The sequence below is a fragment of the Xenopus tropicalis genome, chromosome 2 (assembly GCF_000004195.4).
Source record: "Xenopus tropicalis strain Nigerian chromosome 2, UCB_Xtro_10.0, whole genome shotgun sequence".
NCBI classification, from domain to species: Eukaryota; Metazoa; Chordata; class Amphibia; order Anura; family Pipidae; genus Xenopus; species Xenopus tropicalis.
The window spans coordinates 3,408,064-3,430,718 of NC_030678.2; the positions used below are offsets into that span (position 1 = coordinate 3,408,064).

The 22,655-nt window shown below is 56.0% G+C and overlaps 2 protein-coding genes across 4 annotated transcripts; one reads left to right on the plus strand and one right to left on the minus strand.

The window, feature by feature from the left end:
* Positions 1 to 2,788: 2,788 nt before the first annotated feature.
* On the minus strand, positions 2,789 to 9,095 carry fam162a (family with sequence similarity 162 member A). Its single transcript, XM_031896445.1, has 5 exons — positions 8,778 to 9,095; positions 5,947 to 6,066; positions 5,080 to 5,185; positions 4,746 to 4,854; positions 2,789 to 3,308 (listed from the first exon to the last, which is right to left on the minus strand). The coding sequence occupies exons 1-5, from the start codon at positions 8,821 to 8,823 to the stop codon at positions 3,216 to 3,218; spliced, it is 474 nt and encodes a 157-aa protein (XP_031752305.1). The 5' UTR covers positions 8,824 to 9,095; the 3' UTR covers positions 2,789 to 3,215.
* A 2,363-nt stretch (positions 9,096 to 11,458) lies between these two features.
* ccdc58 (coiled-coil domain containing 58) lies at positions 11,459 to 20,118 on the plus strand. 3 transcript variants are annotated; one of them, NM_001016242.2, is given in 5 exon segments: positions 11,459 to 11,515; positions 15,731 to 15,856; positions 16,192 to 16,338; positions 19,453 to 19,512; positions 19,663 to 19,974. In NM_001016242.2, coding segments are annotated over 5 exon segments (435 nt in total). In that variant the 5' UTR covers positions 11,459 to 11,464; the 3' UTR covers positions 19,714 to 19,974.
* The last annotated feature ends 2,537 nt before the right edge of the window (positions 20,119 to 22,655 follow it).

The window sequence follows — 22,655 nt, forward strand, 5'->3', positions numbered from 1 at the left end:
CTAAAGTGCTACTGGGTTCCCTAAAGCTACTGCCAAAGGGTTCTGCTTCCGGCTACAACCCCTGGCATTTGTACAAAGTGGCAGTTGTAGTTGGATGTGTAAGAACCCCCCCTCCCAGAGTGAGTACTTGGTTTGTTCCATACAATAGCGCCACTTCCCACAGCCAATGCCTTGTGTGTTAGAACAGTGTAACAGATCTGCCGAAGAGCTTACGCTCCTTCTCAGTTTGGTTGGATGCTCTAACTACTAAGGATTAGGGGTGCACTGAACCCAGTTTTTTGGGTTTGGCCAAACCCCCGAATCCACCCCGATAGCATATGCAAAGTAGGCTTTGGATTCAGTTCGGCATTGGGCCAAATCTTTCACAAAGGATTCAGGGTTCGGCCGAACCCAAAAATAATGGATTTGGTGCAGCCCTAGTTAGCATATGCTGCAAGGGTTAAAAATCAATTTTTCCCCGCATAACATTCAACCCTTCCGACTGCTAATTAGCATGTGCTGATTAATGCTAATTATTATAATTGGGAATCCTGGATTCAGCAAAGATCCTAAAAAGTGTTAGCTCTTGCAGCCAATAAAAATCAGGGGCCTGGCTTTAAGAATAGGATTCCGTTTGGGATCCCTGCTTCATTCAGATGCTGTTGCTTTCCAGTTGGTTCTGTAGAGCCGGTGGCGCTGTTCTGTTGTTGCCTAGGGGAAATGCTGCAGTGGCGAGAAGTGGTACTGCAGGGTATAACTGGTTTACATTGGAATAGTATTGCAGGTAATGGCAGGTTCCACCCAGCAGGTAAGGGGGAATATTAGCTTTTATTAGAATTGTTCCCCTTTATAATCAACCTTGCTGGTCTAAACGTGGCCATATGCTGCCAGGGAAAGGAATTAGCTGAACTGAATGAAATGTTTTATTCACATACTAACACTGTGCCAACCTACCTTCCATCGGTGCATACGGGGGGGGGCGCATTACCCTGCTGGCAGAGTAACCGAGTACCCTAATATTTTAGAAAAGGTGCCATTCTTTCTGAAGCTTTATGCCCCCCTTGTAATGTGTAGTCTAAAAACAACTATAAACCACTTAAAGGGGAAGTAAAGCTCCACATCTTCTTGTTAGGGTGCCTGTCTGGTGTTTAAAGGTTTGACACCCACCCCTGACTTCCCTGGGCAACGCCAATCAGCAGCTGGCACGTCATAGCCCTAAGCAGCACCCAACCGGCCCCCTGTCTGGGCCTTTAAGAGAACAAGGTGCCAACCATAGATGTGAGTGATAGTGAGTTGTGGCACATGTGCCCCGGTATTTATGCAAAGGGCTGGGTTAGAGGCGGGGCCTCCCAAACTGTGGGCTGGAATCCTGGAAAGGGGCTTGTACAGGGGTGGGGGGCTCAGTCTGAAGGTCACTCAGGGTGACAGTAGGGATGGGGGGCTCAGTCTGAGGGCACTCAGGGTGACAGCAGGGGAGGGGGGGCTTCCCTAGATCCACCAGCCTGAAGGTCACTTGGGTTGAATACAGTTCATAGATATTCTTGAATCGATACGTGAATGGCGGATACATGGGGTAATGATCGAAGGTTCATTAAGCGCTGCATTTAGATGATTTACTAGGGGCTGCTGGGAACTGTAGTGCTGAAGGCTGATAGGCTGGACACTCCCTATATGGATTATTATAGAATGATAAAGAGCAGGTATGGGGGTTGTGAGGGTTCCATGCTGCTGTAAAATTGTTGGCTGTTCCTGCTTGACCTGACCCTGTTGCTGCAGCCATTACCGGATTACTGGCTTCTCCTGCCCCAGCCGGCTTGGCTAAAGAACTGGCTTTCACCTTGGCCCTCGGCATCCCCAGTATTCCCAGTATGTTGTACCCAGTGTTATCATCCCCCTCCTGATTGGCACTCATGGACCTAGTCCTGCTAGAACCTTCCACACTACTGGGGTGTTCCAGCCTTACACTGCCACCTAGGGACTGAAATAAGTAATAACTACAGACAACACTGAATCTATGGATTGGGTGTAAGTTGCTCCTGCCCGACTCCATAACAGACAATTGTATAATGATCCCTTATGGCAGCGGTTGCTCCCTATATCCCAGTGCGCCATTTTAGGTTGGGCTTGGTGATACCCCAGGAGGCTCTGCACTTCCAATACAGAGTTAGGGCAGAGCCTGAGCTGCCGGCACATTTCCCCATCACTGCAGAGAAGCCAAAGTGACAGTTACAGGAACATGTGACCTATGGCTGCCTCCTTTTCCTCTATGCGGAGGCCCAACCTTTCCAAAACCTCTACTGGCCAATCAGTATCCTCATTGTAACTAACTTCATACCATGAATACATTGCTCCTTACTCACGTGACATGTCGACTGACTTACCCTTTAACTGCCCCACCTTTCAGGTGGTAAATCTCTCATATATATATATATATATATATATGTGTGCCCTACCTGCCAGGGAGACTGGACTTGCCCAAACCCATACAACTTCTCACACTAGGGGAAGTGTCACCGAGGATCCAATCCTTAGTACTTGCCCTTTGCAAACAGCCTCTCCCTATTGATATGGGCTCAGCTGTAGGAACGGCCCATTTATTCATATGATCAGTATGGCAGCTCCGTGGATTCGCTCTGTGCCCGGCTACAGCCAGTAGGTACAAAGCATTCAGCAGTCAGAACCTCTCTGGGATCCTCTACTTAGCCTTGTGCCCTGCAGCCTCCATCTGGGCTCTACCAGCGCCTTGTAAAGGGAAAGTAGACCCTCTGCTGCTGAGAGTCTGTAGGACTGAATGGGAAAGGCCTGTGAGCACTGGGGCAGAACCTTTATTTCCACCAAACGAACAAGAGGAAAGGGAACATTAGCGTTTATTATGGGCCCAGAACCTGCATTTGCTACAATTCCCACATCCGGTACCGAGACTGCAATTAAACGATGCTGTTTCCGATGCGGTTGGTCCGGCTGAACAATGAGACACAGATGGATCTGCAGGCAGTAACTCCTTTAATTAACCCATTGCTGCCCCTAGATATGTAGGAGACACCGAGTCTCAATCCAAACATCATGGCAATAGAACTACTGGTACCAATGACTGGCGAGGGCAGATGGGCAGCAGCACAATGACGAGGAGGGCAGTTCAGCAACAGGGCAGAGAGCGGTGGGCACCCACTGTCTAGAACCTCTACAGACTACGTGTGGGGGGCACGGTGCGGGGGTATCAGATCCTCGTGTCACTCCTACTTGGCGATCTCCTCCTTCTGCAACTCATCTTTCAACCGCGCCTTCTTCTCCAGGTTGAAACTGGCCAGAGACTCGTGCCGAGCGGCCGCCTGTGTGGGGAGGGGGCAATAATGCTTAGTGTGGGCAAATCCACTACTGCACAGAGACATGCTTAGTGTGGGCAAATCCACTACTGCACAGAGACAGGCTTAGTGTGGGTAAATCCGCTACCGCGCAGAGACAGGCTTAGTGTGGGCAAATCCGCCACCGCACAGAGACAGGCTTAGTGTGGGCAAATCCGCCACCGCACAGAGACAGGCTTAGTGTGGGCAAATCCGCCACCGCACAGAGACAGGCTTAGTGTGGGCAAATCCGCCACCGCACAGAGACAGGCTTAGTGTGGGCAAATCCGCCACCGCACAGAGACAGGCTTAGTGTGGGCAAATCCGCTACTGCACAGAGACATGCTTAGTGTGGGCAAATCCGCTACCGCGCAGAGGCAGGCTTAGTGTGGGTAAATCCGCTACCGCGCAGAGACAGGCTTAGTGTGGGCAAATCCGCCACCGCACAGAGACAGGCTTAGTGTGGGCAAATCCGCCACCGCACAGAGACAGGCTTAGTGTGGGCAAATCCGCCACCGCACAGAGACAGGCTTAGTGTGGGCAAATCCGCTACTGCACAGAGACACGCTTAGTGTGGGCAAATCCGCTACTGCACAGAGACACGCTTAGTGTGGGCAAATCCGCCACCGCACAGAGACAGGCTTAGTGTGGGCAAATCCACTACCGCGCAGAGACAGGCTTAGTGTGGGCAAATCCGCTACTGCACAGAGACAGGCTTAGTGTGGGCAAATCCGCTACTGCACAGAGACTGGCAAAGCTCGGGACTGGACAGAGTGGCGTTGGTACCAAGGAGTCTGGCAGTTTCCATGCACTGCTATTAATAGCCAATCTCAATGACCTTCAGCGCCAGTCCTCCCCGGCCAATCTCTGCTGCTGCTGGCCGGCCCAATCCAGTCTGATTATACAGCAGGGACAGCGCCAAGGGCTGAGGCTGGGCATCGGACGTTTAAAGCAACATTGTTATTATAAGAGTATCTGAGCCCCAATACACCGCCTGTTTAGTAAATATCAGTAGTTGGTCCAATAAAGAGCCCCTGGGGCAATAAGGCCTGGGTACTGGAGCATCTCCCAGTGGGCCCAAGCACTAGTGGATCCCAGATGTGGACAATTCCCATTCATTCTTATTTTGGCCTTCAGGTCCAAACTCTTCAGGGTGACTATGGTAACAAACATGGGATCTACCAACTTGGGCAGATTCCCATTAAAGTTCAAAGATCACACAGCTAAAGCAGCCTGTAGCCAATGAGAGCAGTGGAATATAGCCACGAGCCAATCAGAATATTCTCAAGGGCAGACCAACTAGCAGCCAATCGCAGAGCAAGAGTGTTTCAGGGTGAGATACAATGTAGCAGTTGAATGGTTACAGCTATGGGCCAATCAGCTGGCGGGGTGCCCCGGGGGTGCAGTACGGATACAGACACTTACCTGCTTCCCAGACACCACCATGGCGATGCAGCCCAGGATGGTCATTAGGATCATGAGGTAGGAGACCTTCACCCGCACCTTGCTCTTAGCCATCTCCACCATGTCGTACCTGGGGCGGGGCATAAAGGCACCACGTCATGGCCGCTCTGTGCCCTGAAACACCTTAAATACACCCCCTGCCACAGCAATGACATATTGGCCCCACCCACTGACACAGTTCCCGCCTCCCAGTAAGTGGGGGGTGGGAGTTAATTACACACTTACTTGCCCTTGAAAAGCCAACCCCCCTCAAGCCTCTCTCTAGCCCCGCCCACAGCGCAGGTGATATACTCACGTCACAAGTTCAGGTATATCCTCTTGTTTTTTAAAGCGACCGCCCCACACCAGAATCTTCTTTTCAAAGTCGGTGGGTCTGTGTCCTGGTACCTTGAATGTAACCCCTGAATGGAAAGAAGTTATTTTAAGTTACAGTTCTAGGATCTATATCCCAGTGCCCAGAACATTCCCTCTCTGTATATTTGTATTTATACATATGGGTAGGGGGTGCCATAGTGTTTCCCTTAGACAGTACAGTATGGGGGTACAGCTTATTGTGTGCCCAGAACATTCCCTCTCTGTATATTTGTATTTATACATATGGGTAGGGGGTGCCATAGTGTTTCCCTTAGACAGTACAGTATGGGGGTACAGCTTATTGTGTGCCCAGAACATTCCCTCTCTGTATATTTGTATTTATACATATGGGTAGGAGGTGCCATAGTGTTTCCCTTAGACAGTACAGTATGGGGGTACAGCTTATTGTGTGCCCAGAACATTCCTTCTCTGTATATTTGTATTTATACATATGGGTAGGAGGTGCCATAGTGTTTCCCTTAGACAGTACAGTATGGGGGTACAGCTTATTGTGTGCCCAGAACATTCCCTCCCTGTATATTTGTATTTATACATATGGGTAGGAGGTGCCATAGTGTTTCCCTTAGACAGTACAGTATGGGGGTACAGCTTATTGTGTGCCCAGAACATTCCTTCTCTGTATATTTGTATTTATACATATGGGTAGGGGGTGCCATAGTGTTTCCCTTAGACAGTACAGTATAGGGGTACAGCTTATTGTGTGCCCAGAACATTCCTTCTCTGTATAGAGACAGCGCCCCCCGCAGGACAGTATCAAGAGCAACAAAAATGAGACCAGGCAACTTACCAGGCTCTTTGGGCTTCACCTCTTGGGGTTTGCTGCACAGCCATCTCGGGATCCCCAACGTCCGTGTTGGCAGAGGGTTGTGAGTGGGCACAGAGCCTCCTCTCAGCACAGTCACTCGCTCTGAGCAGAAGGTTTGAGTTAGTGAGACTTACTGCCACCCCCGGGCACCTACCCAGCAAACTGGGGTACATGTAATAATGACCCTGTGTACCTGCCCCCTCTCTGCCAGCATTAGTTTATACCCCACCCCCAGGGCTGCCAGGTCAGTATTTCCCCTTTTTAAACACATAAACCATATTTAACCTCTCGGGTGCCACCCCAACATTGGGTCACTGTGGCCCCTTAAAACACTGCCATCCCCCCCATAATTCGACACTGAAGATTCTCATTAAAGGAGACTGACAATGCGCCTAGTGAATCCGACGGCCCATTCCCACGGCCGGCACCTTGTTATGACAGTCAGTGAATGGGGGGATTGTTCTGTGGCTCCCAGAGCTGACTCGGGGCCAATTCCAGCCATTCAGAGGCCTCAATACCAGACTGGCGCTCTGTTGATTCAGGGGAACGTGGCACGGTGCCAGGCTGGGAACTTATCCGCTACATTCCTGGCACTGTGGCCCCGCTCCAACTCCCTGCATCTCCAATAGGGGAGAGCGGCCATGGGGCCCCAGCAGGGAAGGCTTCTGGTACAGGGGATCTGGGGGCTTCCTGGCAGCAACCAAAGGGGAAGGAAGAGATGGTTGAGTAACAGGTACTTGGGCTTAAACATACACCTGCCCCCCCCCCAATCACTGACCCACAACAGCCCAAAAGTAAATACTGCCCCCCCATTCTCTCCTGTATTGGGTCTGATCCTAAGCCCTTTACCATTGTATGCCCCAGGCCAACCCACTGTGATGATGTCAGACTAACAAGGCCTGTAGTACCCAGTACCCTGGCTGGGGGGGGGCTGTAGTACCCAGTACCCTGGCTGGGGGGGGCCTGTAGTACCCAGTACCCTGGCTGGGGGGGGGGGCTGTAGTACCCAGTACCCTGGCTGGGGGGGGCCTGTAGTACCCAGTACCCTGGCTGGGGGGGGGGGCTGTAGTACCCAGTACCCTGGCTGGGGGGGGGGGGGGCTGTAGTACCCAGTACCCTGGCTGGGGGGGGGGCCTGTAGTACCCAGTACCCTGGCTGGGGGGGGGGGCCTGTAGTACCCAGTACCCTGGCTGGGGGGGGGGGGCTGTAGTACCCAGTACCCTGGCTGGGGGGGGGGGGGCTGTAGTACCCAGTACCCTGGCTGGGGGGGGGGGGCTGTAGTACCCAGTACCCTGGCTGGGGGGGGGGGGCTGTAGTACCCAGTACCCTGGCTGGGGGGGGGCCTGTAGTACCCAGTACCCTGGCTGGGGGGGGGGGGCTGTAGTACCCAGTACCCTGGCTGGGGGGGGGGGGGCTGTAGTACCCAGTACCCTGGCTGGGGGGGGGGGGCCTGTAGTACCCAGTACCCTGGCTGGGGGGGGGGGGGCCTGTAGTACCCAGTACCCTGGCTGGGGGGGGGGGGCCTGTAGTACCCAGTACCCTGGCTGGGGGGGGGGGGGCCTGTAGTACCCAGTACCCTGGCTGGGGGGCTGTAGTACCCAGTACCCTGGCTGGGGGGGGCTGTAGTACCCTGGCTGGGGGGGGGCTGTAGTACCCTGGCTGGGGGGGGGGCTGTAGTACCCTGGCTGGGGGGGCTGTAGTACCCTGGCTGGGGGGGGGGCTGTAGTACCCTGGCTGGGGGGGGGCTGTAGTACCCTGGCTGGGGGGGGGCTGTAGTACCCTGGCTGGGGGGGGCTGTAGTACCCTGGCTGGGGGGGGGCTGTAGTACCCTGGCTGGGGGGGGCTGTAGTACCCTGGCTGGGGGGGCTGTAGTACCCTGGCTGGGGGGGGGCTGTAGTACCCTGGCTGGGGGGGGCTGTAGTACCCTGGCTGGGGGGGGCTGTAGTACCCTGGCTAGGGGGGGGCTGTAGTACCCTGGCTGGGGGGGCTGTAGTACCCTGGCTGGGGGGGGGGCTGTAGTACCCAGTACCCTGGCTGGGGGGGGCTGTAGTACCCAGTACCCTGGCTGGGGGGGGGGGGCTGTAGTACCCTGGCTGGGGGGGGGGGCTGTAGTACCCAGTACCCTGGCTGGGGGGGGGGGCTGTAGTACCCTGGCTGGGGGGGGGGCTGTAGTACCCAGTACCCTGGCTGGGGGGGGGCCTGTAGTACCCAGTACCCTGGCTGGGGGGGGGGGGCCTGTAGTACCCAGTACCCTGGCTGGGGGGGGGGGCCTGTAGTACCCAGTACCCTGGCTGGGGGGGGGGGCTGTAGTACCCTGGCTGGGGGGGGGGGGTGTAGTACCCTGGCGGGGGGGGGGGGGCTGTAGTACCCTGGCTGGGGGGGGGGGGGCTGTAGTACCCTGGCTGGGGGGGGGGGGGCTGTAGTACCCTGGCTGGGGGGGGGGGGGGGGCTGTAGTACCCTGGCTGGGGGGGGGGGTAGGTATAAATCCTGGCAGTGGCCCTAGAGCTGTAAGGGGCCCAGACAGACATTAAAGGGGGCGGGACCTTGCAGGCAGAGAGCACAGTTCGGGAAGGACATGGCCGTGTGTATTATTCCCCGGGAGGTGAAACACTAATATACATGATGACTTTATTACATGCCACCTTCCCTGATTCCGCACAGCTCTGGGGGTGTAACAGAGAGGGGATATCCGTTATACACAGCCCCAGAGCAACGCCACTTTCCTTCCCTCAGAGATAACGGTAACCCTCCCTGCTCCCATGATCCTCCCCGGCACCACTTCAGTCTACCAGCAAACCCACGTGTTACCCACCGACCAATGAGCGCAGCCCGCTCCTCCTCAGCGCTGCTCCCCACATCCTCAAGGCAAGAGGCAGCCGCTCTCTGTCAGCGGGCCCGGAGTCACGTGTTGTTATAGGCACGCCCGCGTCCGCAGACAACCAATACGCTTGCAGAGGCGGGATATATTGTGTAATTGCGTGGAACGCAACGTGCGTGCCAAATGTATTTCCGGGGTGCTTATTGTAGCTGTCCGTGTCAGGGCCGTACTGCCCCCTCTGATAGTTACACTCAGTTACAGTGCGCAGAACACGGTGCAGGGAGATGGCTTTCCGAGCTGTATTTCCTTGTGATTAATCCAGTATTCTCTGCCCCCTAGTGGTGAGAGCTGGCAGGGAGCACCCCTGGTACAAGCATAGATACAACCAATAGCTATAACATTGCCAGCCTATAAGCAATGCCCTGCCCAACCCCGGGCACTTTAGCAACTTACTGACAGTTATAGGTATATACCATGACAGGATCTTTTACATTTGGGTATGTTCATACACATGGATCTTATTGGGTCCCAGCTGATCCACTTCAAATGGAGACTTTCCTCTGCTTTCTTGGAGCAGTAGTGGGGCAGATATGGGGCAGTAGTGGGGCAGATATGGGGCAGATATGGGGCATCAACTCACTTGGGTGAATGAAAGGATTAGGGTTACTTGGGCTGGATGGGTAAACTGAGCAATATGGACGCTGTGTGTGTGGCTAGTGTTGGCCTGTGTGTGGCTAGTGTTGGCCTGTGTGTGGCTAGTGTTGGCCTGTGTGTGGCTAGTGTTGGCCTGTGTGTGGCTAGTGTTGGCCTGTGTGTGGCTAGTGTTGGCCTGTGTGTGTGGCTAGTGTTGGCCTGTGTGTGGCTAGTGTTGGCCTGTGTGTGGCTAGTGTTGGCCTGTGTGTGGCTAGTGTTGGCCTGTGTGTGTGGCTAGTGTTGGCCTGTGTGTGGCTAGTGTTGGCCTGTGTGTGTGGCTAGTGTTGGCCTGTGTGTGGCTAGTGTTGGCCTGTGTGTGGCTAGTGTTGGCCTGTGTGTGGCTAGTGTTGGCCTGTGTGTGGCTAGTGTTGGCCTGTGGTTGTGTGGCTAGTGTTGGCCTGTGTGTGGCTAGTGTTGGCCTGTGTGTGGCTAGTGTTGGCCTGTGTGTGGCTAGTGTTGGCCTGTGTGTGGCTAGTGTTGGCCTGTGTGTGTGGCTAGTGTTGGCCTGTGTGTGTGGCTAGTGTTGGCCTGTGTGTGGCTAGTGTTGGCCTGTGTGTGTGGCTAGTGTTGGCCTGTGTGTGTGTGGCTAGTGTTGGCCTGTGTGTGTGGCAAGTGTTGGCCTGTGTGGCTATCATTGGCCTGTGTGGCTATGACACAGGGGAGAGCCGGAGGAAGCAGCGAGGAGTGGGCCATAGTATGAGGACACTGGGGAAGGACCACCAATGTTTTAGGGGGCCCTGGGCTGGCTACCAATGTTTTAGGGGGGCTATGGCCACCAATGTTTTAGGGGGCCCTGGCTACCAATGTCTGTGTGTCCTTTGTACTCATGGGAGGGGTTACTGGGGGAGGGGCCATGTGGCATGGGTGGAGGAGGGGCCATGTGGCATGGGGGGGGGGGGCAGAACATTTTGTTGTGAGGGGCCCGTGATTTCTGATGGTGGCCCTGGGTATAAGCTGTATTTATAGTCCCACAAAGAGACTAACAGAAATCTGGGGTGCAGTACTCACACTCAGTGCCACCCCTCCGGTGCACCTGGAAGTACCTATATTGTACGTGTGTACAGGGCGGGCAGCGGGGCCCCTCTGGGGGGTGTGGGGGACCCTGGGGTGGTCCCTGCACCCCCCAGTCTGACCCTGTCAGGTACAATGTATTGGTTTTGGCCCCTCCCTACAGCAGACTTCCCATAGGGACACCTGTTTGGGTGCTGGTTACAGTGGGTGCAGGTAGAACACAGGGTGACGGGCTGGGGGTTCTACTCCCCTTGGGCCAATGCCAGACGGGGCTGATTCTCAGCCTGTGGGTAAATGCCAACAAACAGCCCCTATGGGCATCAGCCTTTCCCTGTATTTGCCCCGAGAGCCATTGTGTGTGCCCTGTGTGTGCCCAACCCACCGCCATGGCTCCAGGGGCAACTTCAGGGAAAGACTGATGCCCATTAGCCATATAGTTACCCCACTGGGTTTAGGCAGGGATTATTAACCAATGGGCTGGGCCTTAAAAATGGGGCTTTTTGCTGTTCCCTTTGGGTCTTCACTATACCCCCCCCCCCCCCCCCTCTATTTTATTTCAAATACAGTAAATAAGTATTTCCACTTGGCCACAACATGTTGTTGTTTGGGCCCCAAAGGCTTGCAATTCACTGAGATCTGATTGGCTCACTGTCTGCACCAATCCGGTCGGCTGGCAGCACCCAGGGATCAGGGATAGAGGGGCCCAAGCAATGGGTCGGGGAGGGTGCTGGGAGTCAGGCTGATGGGAGTTTCAGTTTAACCCTTTATATACTGGAACCCTTTCCACTCACTGTACAGCACTGTGACCCTATAGGAATAAGTACGTTCCGGGTTCCCCTGAGTTGTACCGTGACACCCCAATAACATTCACCCACACGGCTCCCCGCTAACTCCCGGCACCTTCCAATCAGGCCCCTCCCCAGGCAGCCTATCGGGAGGCCGGGACTGGGGGGGCGGGGCCTTCCGGCTTTTCCAATATGGCGGCGCCCAGCGGAGACGGGAGCTGCGAAGACTTCACTGAGTTTCAGGTGAGGGCAAAGTTTCCCGCCGCGCCAGGGGGAGTCCGGGCAGGTAGAGCGGGGCCGGGGTAATAGTGCGGGGCCGGGGCAATAGTGCGGGGTAATAGTGCGGGGTAATAGTGCGGGAAGGAGAGAGAGGGGAAACTGTGCGGTCATTGAAACGACCCCTGCTTGGGTTTCTCTGTGGGACCTGAGGTGCCCGGGGGGCTGGGAGTTGGGAAGGCACACAGGGGGATCATGGGAAGGCACACAGGGGGATCACGGGAAGGCACACAGGGGGGTCACGGGAAGGCACACAGGGGGATCATGGGGGACAGGAGGCACACAGGGGATGGCGGGAAGGCACACAGGGGGTCACGGGAAGGCACACAGGGGGGTCACCGGGAAGGCACACAGGGGGATCACGGGAAGGCACACAGGGGGGCTGGGAGTTTGGGAAGGCACACAGGGGGATCACGGGAAGGCACACAGGGGGGTCACGGGAAGGCACACAGGGGGGTCACGGGAAGGCACACAGGGGGGTCACGGGAAGGCACACAGGGGGATGGCGGGAAGGCACACCAGGGGGTCACGGAAGCACACAGGGGGGGTCACGGGAAGGCACACAGGGGGGTCACGGGAAGGCACACAGGGGGGTCACGGGAAGGCACACAGGGGGATCACGGGAAGGCACACAGGGGGTCACGGGAAGGCACAACAGGGGATCATGGGAAGGCACACAGGGGGGTCACGGGAAGGCACACAGGGGATCACGGGAAGGCACACAGGGGGTCACGGGAAGGCACACAGGGGGGTCACGGGAAGGCACACAGGGGGATCACGGGAAGGCACACAGGGGGGCTGGGAGTTGGGAAGGGCACACAGGGGATCACGGGAAGGCACACACAGTCACGGGAAAGGCACACAGGGGGATCACGGGAAGGCACACAGGGGGGTCACGGGAAGGCACACAGGGGGGTCACGGGAAGGCACACAGGGGGTCACGGGAAGGCACACAGGGGGGTCACGGGAAGGCACACAGGGGGGTCACGGGAAGGCACACAGGGGGATCACGGGAAGGCACACAGGGGGGTCACGGGAAGGCACACAGGGGGTCACGGGAAGGCACACAGGGGGGATCACGGGAAGGCCACACAGGGGGATCACGGGAAGGCACACAGGGGGGTCACGGGAAGGCACACAGGGGGGTCACGGGAAGGCACACAGGGGGTCACGGGAAGGCACACAGGGGGATCACGGGAAGGCACACAGGGGTCACGGGAAGGCACACAGGGGTCACGGGAAGGCACACAGGGGGATCACGGAAGGCACACGAGGGGGATCACGGGAAGGCACACAGGGGGATCACGGGAAGGCACACAGGGGGTCACGGGAAGGCACACAGGGGGGTCACGGGAAGGCACACAGGGGGTCACGGGAAGGCACACAGGGGGTCACGGGAAGGCACACAGGGGGGATCACGGGAAGGCACACAGGGGGGTCACGGGAAGGCACACAGGGGGGTCACGGGAAGGCACACAGGGGGGGTCACGGGAAGGCACACAGGGGGGTCACGGGAAGGCACACAGGGGGATCACGGAAGGCACACAGGGGGGTCACGGAAGGCACACAGGGGGATCCGGGAAGGCACACAGGGGGGTCACGGGAAGGCACACAGGGGGATCACGGGAAGGCACACAGGGGGATCACGGGAAGGCACACAGGGGATCACGGGAAGGCACACAGGGGGTCACGGGAAGGCACACAGGGGGGTCACGGGAAGGCACACAGGGGGATCACGGGAAGGCACACAGGGGGATCACGGGAAGGCACACAGGGGGATCACGGGAAGGCACACAGGGGGTCCGGGACAGGGGGGTCACGGGAAGGCACACAGGGGGGTCACGGGAAGGCACACAGGGGGTCACGGGAAGGCACACAGGGGGATCACGGGAAGGCACACAGGGGGATCACGGGAAGGCACACAGGGGGTCACGGGAAGGCACACAGGGGGTCACGGGAAGGCACACAGGGGGGTCACGGGAAGGCACACAGGGGGTCACGGGAAGGCACACAGGGGGGTCACGGGAAGGCACACAGGGGGATCACGGGAAGGCACACAGGGGATCACGGGAAGGCACACAGGGGGGTCACGGGAAGGCACACAGGGGGATCACGGGAAGGCACACAGGGGGGTCACGGGAAGGCACACAGGGGGATGATGGGAAGGCACACAGGGGGATGATGGGAAGGCACACAGGGGGATCGATGGGAAGGCACACAGGGGGGTCGCGGGAAGGCACACAGGGGGGTCGCGGGAAGGCACACCACACAGGGGGTCGCGGGAAGGCACACAGGGGGGTCGCGGGAAGGCACACAGGGGGTCGCGGGAAGGCACACAGGGGGTCGCGGGAAGGCACACAGGGGGGTCGCGGGAAGGCACACAGGGGGATCGCGGGAAGGCACACAGGGGGATCGCGGGAAGGCACACAGGGGGATCGCGGGAAGGCACACAGGGGGATCGCGGGAAGGCACACAGGGGGATCGCGGGAAGGCACACAGGGGGATCGCGGGAAGGCACACAGGGGGATCGCGGGGAAGGCACACAGGGGGATCGCGGGAAGGCACACAGGGGGATCGCGGGAAGGCACACAGGGGGATGGCGGGAAGGCACACAGGGGGATGGCGGGAAGGCACACAGGGGGATGGCGGGAAGGCACACAGGGGGATGGCGGGAAGGCACACAGGGGGATGGCGGGAAGGCACACAGGGGGATGGCGGGAAGGCACACAGGGGGATGGCGGGAAGGCACACAGGGGGATGGCGGGAAGGCACACAGGGGGATGGCGGGAAGGCACACAGGGGATGGCGGGAAGGCACACAGGGGGATGGCGGGAAGGCACACAGGGGGATGGCGGGAAGGCACACAGGGGGATGGCGGGAAGGCACACAGGGGGATGGCGGGAAGGCACACAGGGGGATGGCGGGAAGGCACACAGGGGGATGGCGGGAAGGCACACAGGGGGATGGCGGGAAGGCACACAGGGGGATGGCGGGAAGGCACACAGGGGGATGGCGGGAAGGCACACAGGGGGATGGCGGGAAGGCACACAGGGGGATGGCGGGAAGGCACACAGGGGGATCATAATAGGCTCCCTGTATCCCAGACTGTATAATGGCCCTGCTGCCCTCTCAGGGGGCTTCTCTTATTTCCCAGTCAGAGCCCTAGAAGCCCCCCCAGCTCAGGCCGCACCAGTGATCCCTCGACCTTCAACTCCTCCCCAATTCCTGCGCTTACTGCTCTGTCTGCCCCGCGGCACCATTAGGGGCCCAATCCCTGTAGGACCGGCCTTCAGAACTATCCCAAGGTTACCTACAGAGGCAGCTGGCGGAATTATTCCCTGCACAGTACGAAGCACATACTCCCCTTTATTTTCTGTCTTCTATATGGGGAGAATACACCTGAATTCTATTGGATATTCTAATTGCTCTGATTTGTTTCATTATTATTGGATGAGTCCGGCTTGGGACTCCTCCAGTTACATGGGAGTAGGAGAAACAATAGGTTAGCTGAAAGCAGTTCTAATGTGTAGCGCTGGCTGAAAGCTCAGACTCAGGCACACTTTACTGCTGTGCTGCAAGTTGGAGTGATATCCCCCCCCCCCCCCTCACCCTCACCCTCACCCCCAGCAGCCGATCAGCAGAACAATGGGAAGGGAGCAAGATAGCAGCTCCCAGTAGGTATCAGAATAGCACTCAATAGTAAGAAATCCAAGTCCGGCTTGGGACTCCTCCAGTTACATGGGAGTAGGAGAAACAATAGGTTAGCTGAAAGCAGTTCTAATGTGTAGCGCTGGCTGAAAGCTCAGACTCAGGCACACTTTACTGCTGCGCTGCAAGTTGGAGTGATATCCCCCCCCTCACCCCCAGCAGCCGATCAGCAGAACAATGGGAAGGGAGCAAGATAGCAGCTCCCAGTAGGTATCAGAATAGCACTCAATAGTAAGAAATCCAAGTCCGGCTTGGGACTCCTCCAGTTACATGGAAGTAGGAGAAACAATAGGTTACCTGAAATCTGCACCATGGATACCCCCTGCCCCACTTATCTGTGCAGTGGGGTTGGCAGCCATGATGTCCGGCAGCTGAAGTCCCATGGCCTAAATGCTCCCCCTCCTGGTCAGTGATCAGATACCCCCCTCCCCATTACATGGTGCTTATGTGTCTGTGGTGCTCCCTTTCTTTTAGGAGATTCTGCGGGTGATGAGAACCATTGATGACCGGATAGTCCATGAGTTGAACACCACAGTCCCCACCGTCTCCTTCGCTGGGAAGATAGATGCCGGCCAGACCTGCAAGCAACTGTACCAATCTGTAAGTGCCCCTGGGGGGAATTAGTGTACCTAGACTCAGGTTCTGATGGTGCTGTTCTGTTTCAACCAATAAAACGTCATTATGTAGACAACAAGACTTCCCATCCCCATTAGGGTGCATGATTTCCCATACACCCTGAGCTCAGCTTCTCCCCCAGAGCCTACTGAGCATGTGCAGTGCCACTGACACACACAAGATGGCCTAAAAAGACCAGGAGATGGGGAGGAGCACTATATAAAATACATAATTTCTAATACTGTTCTTTTTATTTTAACGCTTTAGTTTTCTTGACAAGCGTCTAGATTATCAGTAACGTCTCCATTTTGCCTCCCCAGCTGCAGGACGCTCACTCCTCCCGTGACAAAGCCATAAAGCGATGCATAGCCCAGACCTCCACGGCCGTCAATAATCTTCAAGCGGAAAGATTAAAAGACTCTGACAACCTAGCGCTAATTAAACTGCTGCGGAAAGAGCAGTCTAAGGTGGGAGGAGTCTGGCATTTGTGCCCTTCAGTATTAGAAATTAGCTCTGAAATGATATCCTTTCAGCCTATAGTAACAGTCTGGCTGACTCCATGCCCCTCCCTCTGTGTGCTTCTATTACAGTGTTCTAGTCCCACCCACTCCTTAAGCCACAGACTCCATGCCCCTCCCTCTGTGTGCTTCTATTAGAGTTCTAGTCCCACCCACTCCTTAAGCCACAGACTCCATGCCCCTCCCTTTGTGTGCTTCTATTACAATGTTCTAGTCCCACCCACTCCTTAAGCCACAGACTCCATGCCCCTCCCTCTGTGTGCTTCTATTACAGTGTTCTAGTCCCACCCACTCCTTAAGCCACAGACTCCATGCCCCTCCCTCTGTGTGCTTCTATTAGTGTTCTAGTCCCACCCACTCCTTGAGCCACAGACTCCCTGCCCCTCCCTCTGTGTGCTTCTATTACAGTGTTCTAGTCCCACCCACTCCTTAAGCCACAGACTCCATGCCCCTCCCTCTGTGTGCTTCTATTACAGTGTTCTAGTCCCACCCACTCCTTAAGCCACAGACTCCATGCCCCTCCCTCTGTGTGCTTCTATTAGAGTTCTAGTCCCACCCACTCCTTAAGCCACAGACTCCATGCCCCTCCCTTTGTGTGCTTCTATTACAGAGTTCTAGTCCCACCCACTCCTTAAGCCACAGACTCCATGCCCCTCCCTCTGTGTGCTTCTATTACAGAGTTCTAGTCCCACCCACTCCTTAAGCCACAGACTCCATGCCCCTCCCTCTGTGTGCTTCTATTACAGAGTTCTAGTCCCACCCACTCCTTGAGCCACAGACTACATGCCCCTCCCTCTGTGTGCTTCTATTACAGAGTTCTAGTCCCATCCACTCCTTGAGCCACAGACTACATGCCCCTCCCTCTGTGTGCTTCTATTACAGTGTTCTAGTCCCACCCACTCCTTAAGCCACAGACTCCATGCCCCTCCCTCTGTGTGCTTCTATTACAGAATTCTAGTCCCATCCACTCCTTGAGCCACAGACTCCATGCCCCTCCCTCTGTGTGCTTCTATTAGTGTTCTAGTCCCACCCACTCCTTGAGCCACAGACTCCCTGCCCCTCCCTCTGTGTGCTTCTATTACAATGTTCTAGTCCCACCCACTCCTTAAGCCACAGACTCCATGCCCCTCCCTCTGTGTGCTTCTATTACAGTGTTCTAGTCCCACCCACTCCTTAAGCCACAGACTCCATGCCCCTCCCTCTGTGTGCTTCTATTACAGTGTTCTAGTCCCACCCACTCCTTAAGCCACAGACTCCATGCCCCTCCCTCTGTGTGCTTCTATTACAGTGTTCTAGTCCCACCCACTCCTTAAGCCACAGACTCCATGCCCTCCCTCTGTGTGCTTCTATTACAGTGTTCTAGTCCCACCCACTCCTTAAGCCACAGACTCCATGCCCCTCCCTCTGTGTGCTTCTATTACAGTGTTCTAGTCCCACCCACTCCTTAAGCCACAGACTCCATGCCCCTCCCTCTGTGTGCTTCTATTACAGTGTTCTAGTCCCACCCACTCCTTAAGCCACAGACTCCATGCCCCTCCCTCTGTGTGCTTCTATTACAGTGTTCTAGTCCCACCCACTCCTTAAGCCACAGACTCCATGCCCCTCCCTCTGTGTGCTTCTATTACAGTGTTCTAGTCCCACCCACTCCTTAAGCCACAGACTCCATGCCCCTCCCTCTGTGTGCTTCTATTACAGTGTTCTAGTCCCACCCACTCCTTAAGCCACAGACTCCATGCCCCTCCCTTTGTGTGCTTCTATTACAGAGTTCTAGTCCCACCCACTCCTTAAGCCACAGACTCCATGCCCCTCCCTCTGTGTGCTTCTATTACAGAGTTCTAGTCCCACCCACTCCTTAAGCCACAGACTCCATGCCCCTCCCTCTGTGTGCTTCTATTACAGAGTTCTAGTCCCACCCACTCCTTGAGCCACAGACTACATGCCCCTCCCTCTGTGTGCTTCTATTACAGAGTTCTAGTCCCATCCACTCCTTGAGCCACAGACTACATGCCCCTCCCTCTGTGTGCTTCTATTACAGTGTTCTAGTCCCACCCACTCCTTAAGCCACAGACTCCATGCCCCTCCCTCTGTGTGCTTCTATTACAGAGTTCTAGTCCCATCCACTCCTTGAGCCACAGACTCCATGCCCCTCCCTCTGTGTGCTTCTATTAGTGTTCTAGTCCCACCCACTCCTTGAGCCACAGACTCCCTGCCCCTCCCTCTGTGTGCTTCTATTACAATGTTCTAGTCCCACCCACTCCTTAAGCCACAGACTCCATGCCCCTCCCTCTGTGTGCTTCTATTACAGTGTTCTAGTCCCACCCACTCCTTAAGCCACAGACTCCATGCCCCTCCCTCTGTGTGCTTCTATTACAGTGTTCTAGTCCCACCCACTCCTTAAGCCACAGACTCCATGCCCCTCCCTCTGTGTGCTTCTATTACAGTGTTCTAGTCCCACCCACTCCTTAAGCCACAGACTCCATGCCCCTCCCTCTGTGTGCTTCTATTACAGTGTTCTAGTCCCACCCACTCCTTAAGCCACAGACTCCATGCCCCTCCCTCTGTGTGCTTCTATTACAGTGTTCTAGTCCCACCCACTCCTTAAGCCACAGACTCCATGCCCCTCCCTCTGTGTGCTTCTATTACAGTGTTCTAGTCCCACCCACTCCTTAAGCCACAGACTCCATGCCCCTCCCTCTGTGTGCTTCTATTACAGTGTTCTAGTCCCACCCACTCCTTAAGCCACAGACTCCATGACCCTCCCTCTGTGTGCTTCTATTACAGTGTTCTAGTCCCACCCACTCCTTAAGCCACAGACTCCATGCCCCTCCCTCTGTGTGTTTCTATTACAGAGTTCTAGTCCCACCCACTGCTTAGCCATCGATTCCCGCCCCTCCCTCTGTGCGTTTCCTTTGACGTTCTAGTCCCACCCACTCCTTGAGTCACAGACTCTCAGCCCCTCCCCCTGTAAGCTTTCATCAGAGTATTCTGGTCCCACCCTCTTCTCTTTTTTTTTGGTTTTACTTTTATTTTCAACCATACTTTTTTTTTTTCCCTCTATTTTAGTTGAAATTTCTGAAGTCGGAACTGAATGTGGAAGAGGTTGTCAATGACAGAAGCTTGAAGGTAGTTGTAGTTACACCCCCTTGCCTGTATTTGCCATACGGTGCTGCCCTAGTGCCAGTCTATAAGTACAGCCGCCCGCGCCCTGGCATCGGGACGGTAGCCCCCTGTGCCCCCCGTGCCCCCCTAACCTCTCCTGCCTCTCGTCTCTAGGTGTTCAATGAGCGCTGCCGGTTGCACTACAAGCCCCCAAAGACTGAGTGACTCAGGGACAATAAATCTGCTGCTGACGGGGGCATCGTTCAACAAAAACCAGTGGGGGGCCCCTGGCAACATTGGGGGCCCGAGGATCTGAAGCCAAGGGCAGCTGTGTTTTAATTCTCTCTGACTTGGTGCAGCTGAACCTTCCGGCTTCCCTTACTTTCACGAATTGAGATCAACGTTGGTGATTTAGAGAAGAAAAAAAAAATGGCATTTTGTACCAGATCTGTGACAATGTTTTATAACCATTAAATATCATTATTAGAGGGGTCTGCCGCTCTCTGCCCAGGGGCCAACTATTGCTGTTGGTTGTGTGCTCTGTTAGTGTAACTATGGGGGCCCCTACTCCCAATAGGGGGCCAATAGATTGAATACCATGAGGGTCAGGCCAATGGGAAGCTGCTTGCTGGGTGGGTGTGGCCCGAGCCCGAGCCCGAGGGATTGCTAATTAATACAGACATTGCTGATTGTGCAATGACAGACATTTTATTAGAGGTAAAAAAGTGCATCATTAGTATAAATTACTCCCAGCCCTGCGGGGATTCCTGGCGAAATGTAGAGAAAGCCGGTTTGATTTCCATCTTCTCTGCAGGGACTTGTACGGCTTGTGTGAAAATCAGGCCCCACCCATTGCGCTTTGGCACAGCCGCGTGTGGTGTCAGTAATGGCCGCCGGACACATGGGGGTTCATATTGTCTTATTGGGAACTCTTCCAGTGCCAGAGAGCATCATGGGATAGTATAAGGGCAGACTGCATGGAGGGGGGGGCACATAGGGGGCAGGGCATGGGCTTTATATGCCCCTCACATGATACTATAGGCTAAAGGTGTAGTGGGTGCAGGTGGGGTGCTGCCATTTATTCCCGATTCCAAGGAACTGGTACGATGGGTTCATTGGGGGATAATTGCCCAAAACTGTCCCTGTGAGTCAGACATTGTCGGTAAATAGGGTGGGGGATGAGCAAAAGGAGGGCCCAGAGGGCTGTATTATAGGGAGGCCCCCCTGCCTGACACAGAGGGCTGTATTATAGGGAGGCCCCCCTGCCTGACACAGAGCGCTGTATTATAGGGAGGCCCCCCTGCCTGACACAGAGCGCTGTATTATAGGGAAGCCCCCCTGCCTGACACAGAGCGCTGTATTATAGGGAGGCCCCCCTGCCTGACACAGAGCGCTGTATTATAGGGAGGCCCCCCTGCCTGACACAGAGGGCTATATTATAGGGAGGCCCCCCTGCCTGACACAGAGGGCTGTATTATAGGGAGGCCCCCCTGCCTGACACAGAGCGCTATATTATAGGGAAGCCCCCCTGCCTGACACAGAGCACTATATTATAGGGAGGCCCCCCTGCCTGACACAGAGCGCTGTATTATAGGGAGGCCCCCCTGCCTGACACAGAGCGCTGTATTATAGGGAGGCCCCCCCTGCCTGACACAGAGCGCTATATTATAGGGAGGCCCCCCTGCCTGACACAGAGCGCTGTATTATAGGGAGGCCCCCTGCCTGACACAGAGCGCTATATTATAGGGAAGCCCCCCTGCCTGACACAGAGGGCTGTATTATAGGGAGGCCCCCCTGCCTGACACAGAGCGCTGTATTATAGGGAGGCCCCCCTGCCTGACACAGAGCGCTGTATTATAGGGAGGCCCCCCTGCCTGACACAGAGGGCTATATTATAGGGAGGCCCCCCTGCCTGACACAGAGGGCTGTATTATAGGGAGGCCCCCCTGCCTGACACAGAGCGCTATATTATAGGGAAGCCCCCCTGCCTGACACAGAGCACTATATTATAGGGAGGCCCCCCTGCCTGACACAGAGCGCTGTATTATAGGGAGGCCCCCCTGCCTGACACAGAGCGCTGTATTATAGGGAGGCCCCCCCTGCCTGACACAGAGCGCTGTATTATAGGGAGGCCCCCCCTGCCTGACACAGAGCGCTATATTATAGGGAGGCCCCCCTGCCTGACACAGAGCGCTGTATTATAGGGAAGCCCCCCTGCCTGACACAGAGGGCTATATTATAGGGAGGCCCCCCTGCCTGACACAGAGCGCTGTATTATAGGGAGGCCCCCCTGCCTGACACAGAGCGCTATATTATAGGGAAGCCCCCCTGCCTGACACAGAGGGCTGTATTATAGGGAGGCCCCCCTGCCTGACACAGAGCGCTATATTATAGGGAAGCCCCCCTGCCTGACACAGAGGGCTGTATTATAGGGAGGCCCCCCTGCCTGACACAGAGCGCTGTATTATAGGGAGGCCCCCCTGCCTGACACAGAGCGCTATATTATAGGGAAGCCCCCCTGCCTGACACAGAGGGCTGTATTATAGGGAGGCCCCCCTGCCTGACACAGAGCGCTGTATTATAGGGAGGCCCCCCTGCCTGACACAGAGCGCTATATTATAGGGAGGCCCCCCTGCCTGACACAGAGGGCTGTATTATAGGGAGCCTCCCTGCCTGACACAGAGGGCTGTATTATAGGGAGCCTCCCTGCCTGACACAGAGGGCTGTATTATAGGGAGGCCCCCCTGCCTGACACAGAGCGCTATATTATAGGGAGGCCCCCCTGCCTGACAGAGGGCTGTATTATAGGGAGGCCCCCCTGCCTGACACAGAGGGCTGTATTATAGGGAGGCCCCCCTGCCTGACACAGAGCGCTATATTATAGGGAGGCCCCCCTGCCTGACACAGAGGGCTGTATTATAGGGAGGCCCCCCTGCCTGACACAGAGCGCTGTATTATAGGAGGCCCCCCTGCCTGACACAGAGCGCTATATTATAGGGAGGCCCCCCTGCCTGACACAGAGCGCTATATTATAGGGAGGCCCCCCTGCCTGACACAGAGGGCTGTATTATAAGGAGGGCCCCCCTGCCTGACACAGAGGGCTGTATTATAGGGAGGCCCCCTGCCTGGACACAGAGGGCTGTATTATAGGGAGGCCCCCCTGCCTG

What these genes read in the sequence shown, in the direction of transcription:
- fam162a (XM_031896445.1), bottom strand. Translation starts at nt 8,823, where the DNA reads ATGTGGGGAGCAGCGCTGAGGAGGAGCGGGCTGCGCTCATTGGTCG. An exon ending in CGGGCTGCGCTCATTGGTCG is followed by an intron (nt 6,067 to 8,777) that starts GTGGGTAACACG and finishes CCTTCTGCTCAG; the next exon opens with AGCGAGTGACTGTGCTGAGA. An exon ending in GATATACCTGAACTTGTGAC is followed by an intron (nt 4,855 to 5,079) that starts GTGAGTATATCA and finishes GCCCCGCCCCAG; the next exon opens with GTACGACATGGTGGAGATGG.
- ccdc58 (XM_031895965.1), top strand. Translation starts at nt 15,746, where the DNA reads ATGAGAACCATTGATGACCGGATAGTCCATGAGTTGAACACCACAGTC. An exon ending in GCAAGCAACTGTACCAATCT is followed by an intron (nt 15,857 to 16,191) that starts GTAAGTGCCCCT and finishes TTGCCTCCCCAG; the next exon opens with CTGCAGGACGCTCACTCCTC. An exon ending in TGCGGAAAGAGCAGTCTAAG is followed by an intron (nt 16,339 to 19,452) that starts GTGGGAGGAGTC and finishes CCTCTATTTTAG; the next exon opens with TTGAAATTTCTGAAGTCGGA.